The 2,597-nt window shown below is 34.0% G+C and overlaps 1 protein-coding gene across 1 annotated transcript in view; it reads left to right on the top strand.

Annotated features, from left to right (window-relative positions):
• HOOK1 (hook microtubule-tethering protein 1) overlaps positions 1 to 756 on the top strand; it is an 83,391-nt gene extending 82,635 nt beyond the window's left edge. Inside the window, exon 14 of the mRNA XM_012639333.1 lies at positions 577 to 756. Coding sequence (XP_012494787.1) covers positions 577 to 747 — 171 coding nt within the window. The 3' untranslated portion in view covers positions 748 to 756. The remainder of the gene's footprint in view (positions 1 to 576) is intronic.
• The last annotated feature ends 1,841 nt before the right edge of the window (positions 757 to 2,597 follow it).

Here is a 2,597-nt window from a genome sequence, read left to right as displayed (position 1 = left end):
TAATGTGAACTGTACTAGTGGTTCTCAAATGTTAGCATGCATCAGAAGACTTACTAAAACACAAATTGCTGTACTCGCGGAGTTTCTCATTCAATAAGTCTGGGTAAAGACCCCAAATTTGCATTTCTAGCCATTTCCCAGCGATGCTAATCTTATTAATTCAGGGACCACACTTCAAGAACCATTGCTCTAAGCTGTTCTTTTGTGTTATGTCTGCCTATTGATGGTGGAATGATGGCCCAAACACAATTTGCTTTGAAATTTCTTCGTATTGTTAGAATTAAGCCTAAGTCCAACAAGTTATTTTAAACTGTTTTTAATGATTTCAAATTTAGTAGCTTAAAAAAGTGGGTTTTATGCCTTCTTACTAACATTACCACATCAGAGGTTAATCAGCTTCTGAACACTTATTTATTTTCTTCTATAGAAATGAGGAAAACCTCAGCTTTATAGGATTGTTTTAAGGATTAAATGTCTTTATCTATGTGAAAAGCACTTTGCAAAATCTAAATATTTAGTCATGTTAAACGTATATGTACACACACATACACATCTCTATATTTTGTTGTTGTTCAGAGTCTAGCGTTCCAGAAACTGGGGATGGAGTCTAGACTTGTGAGTGGCGGTGGTGCTTGCAAAGACACTGGCGCGTGTACTCCCGCACGGTCTTTCTTAGCACAGCAACGGCATATTACCAACACCAGAAGAAATCTCTCTGTTAGAGTTCCTGCTACAACAGCTGATTAAACTGCAAAAGAAAACATAAACGGAAGTGCCCTTAAAATATTTTGTACTTTTCAACTAACTACCAGATTGAAAAAGAAGTTTATGATACCGGATACCAGGTATTTTAAAATCAAAATGCATCAAATTAATTTTGCCAGCTGACTTTGAAAACAAAGTATAGAATTAGCTATCTCTCTGGGGGAGCACATTTGAATAATTGGAAGATGTAATTACACAAACATCTCCAACAAACATTTGTCTTTTGAGAGTAATATAATTTCAAGTCGACTTTCTATATTTTAGTTTAATGTTTTCAGTTGTATCAATAAGTTAATTAATTAGCAATATGTAACGAGTAATATGTAATTATAAAATGTATCTAGATTTGTTTTATTATTTTTTGGGATCCATATAAAAATAGTCTTGAGGTAGGCACATGATGAACTATACAAGGGTGATTTCTTCGACTTGATATATACAAGGCTTTACTGCTATCCTTCAATTCTTTCATTAAATGCGTACGTGTATTTTGTCATGTCACAGAAGATATAATGTTTGGAATATTTGACTATTGGAAGGATGTTGCTATAGTAAAAGTGACTAATTAGAAATTTTGTAGATTCTGAAGAGGTCATAGTTCTCATATGTACCTCCTGTAAACAAGGGCTTCTGGACAGCATGATTGAAATGCTAAGGGTGGGGAATAAAGTGACATTTGTAAGAGGTGACTTTCTGATAGAAAGCAAGCTAAAGAATATTTTGTGTTAATGTTTACATAGTTTTTAATGTAATTAATGATGATTCAATTTTTCCTTTTAAGTATAAAATTATCATGGCTTCTGCCAAAAAAAGATATATTATGGTATAATAGTTTTACCTCCTCATTGAAAAGACACGTTGCAGTGATGAAAAAACGTGGAATCAGTTTGAGTTTTGTTTGCTGATCAAGGAGTTTGTCTTGCTCAGTTTGTGGTATTCAGTTCCTTTCTGCCCAAAGCTCTTATTTGCAAAGGTATTACTTTTGAATTTTGGGGTTATTTTTACATTTTACCACTTTGGAATTTTAGTTAAGTTGTGTTAAATCTGTGTTGTCCTGTGTTGTAGCCACAAGCCACATGTGGCAATTTAAATTAATTAAAATAAAAAATTTAGTTTCTTGGTTGCACCAGCCACATTTCAGATGCTCAGTAGCCACGCGCGGCTGGTGGTTCCTGTATTAGGACAGCTATAGAATATTTCCAGCATTGCAAAAAGTTCTATTGGACAGCGCCATACTAAATCTTTTTATAACTCAGAAATACTTTTTGATATTAGACCACAAATATAAAAAGAAGAATGTTAGGACTGTTTCAGATATAAAAAGGAATTCAGTTGTGACATAATTAGCATCTTACATTCTGGGTAGTTGAATACCTTATGTTGTGACAACCATAGTTAATTGTTCTAGTACTGTTCAACAAATGCATACCTATCAGCAGTATGTCTAGACCAGGGTCAACAAACTTTCTGTGCTGGAATAGGTACTAAATATTTTAGTAAATATCTCAGGCTTTGTGAGCTGCCTAGTCTCTGTTGCAAGTATTCAGCCCTGCCATTACAGGGAGAAAGTAGCTATATACAATGTATAATATAAACAAAATGGACATGGCTGTGTTTTAGTAAAACTTTCTTTACAAAAATGGTTGGTAGGCCGGATTTGACTTGCAGGCTGTAGCTGTGGTCTAGATTTTATTCTTAGCCTTTTTTTTGCAAATAACAGTATGAGCATTGTTCCATTTACAGTATTACTCATTTGGACACCTGGTTTTTAGATTCTTGCCCAGTAATTTTTTAATCGCTGCAAATGCAAATTTCATACTACATTTGGGTCT

This window comes from Propithecus coquereli, unplaced genomic scaffold, assembly GCF_000956105.1.
Source record: "Propithecus coquereli isolate 6110/MARCELLA unplaced genomic scaffold, Pcoq_1.0 Scaffold14, whole genome shotgun sequence".
Classification (NCBI taxonomy): Eukaryota; Metazoa; Chordata; class Mammalia; order Primates; family Indriidae; genus Propithecus; species Propithecus coquereli.
Note: the sequence above shows the minus strand (reverse complement) of the source record. Positions and strands in the feature narration are given on the sequence as shown.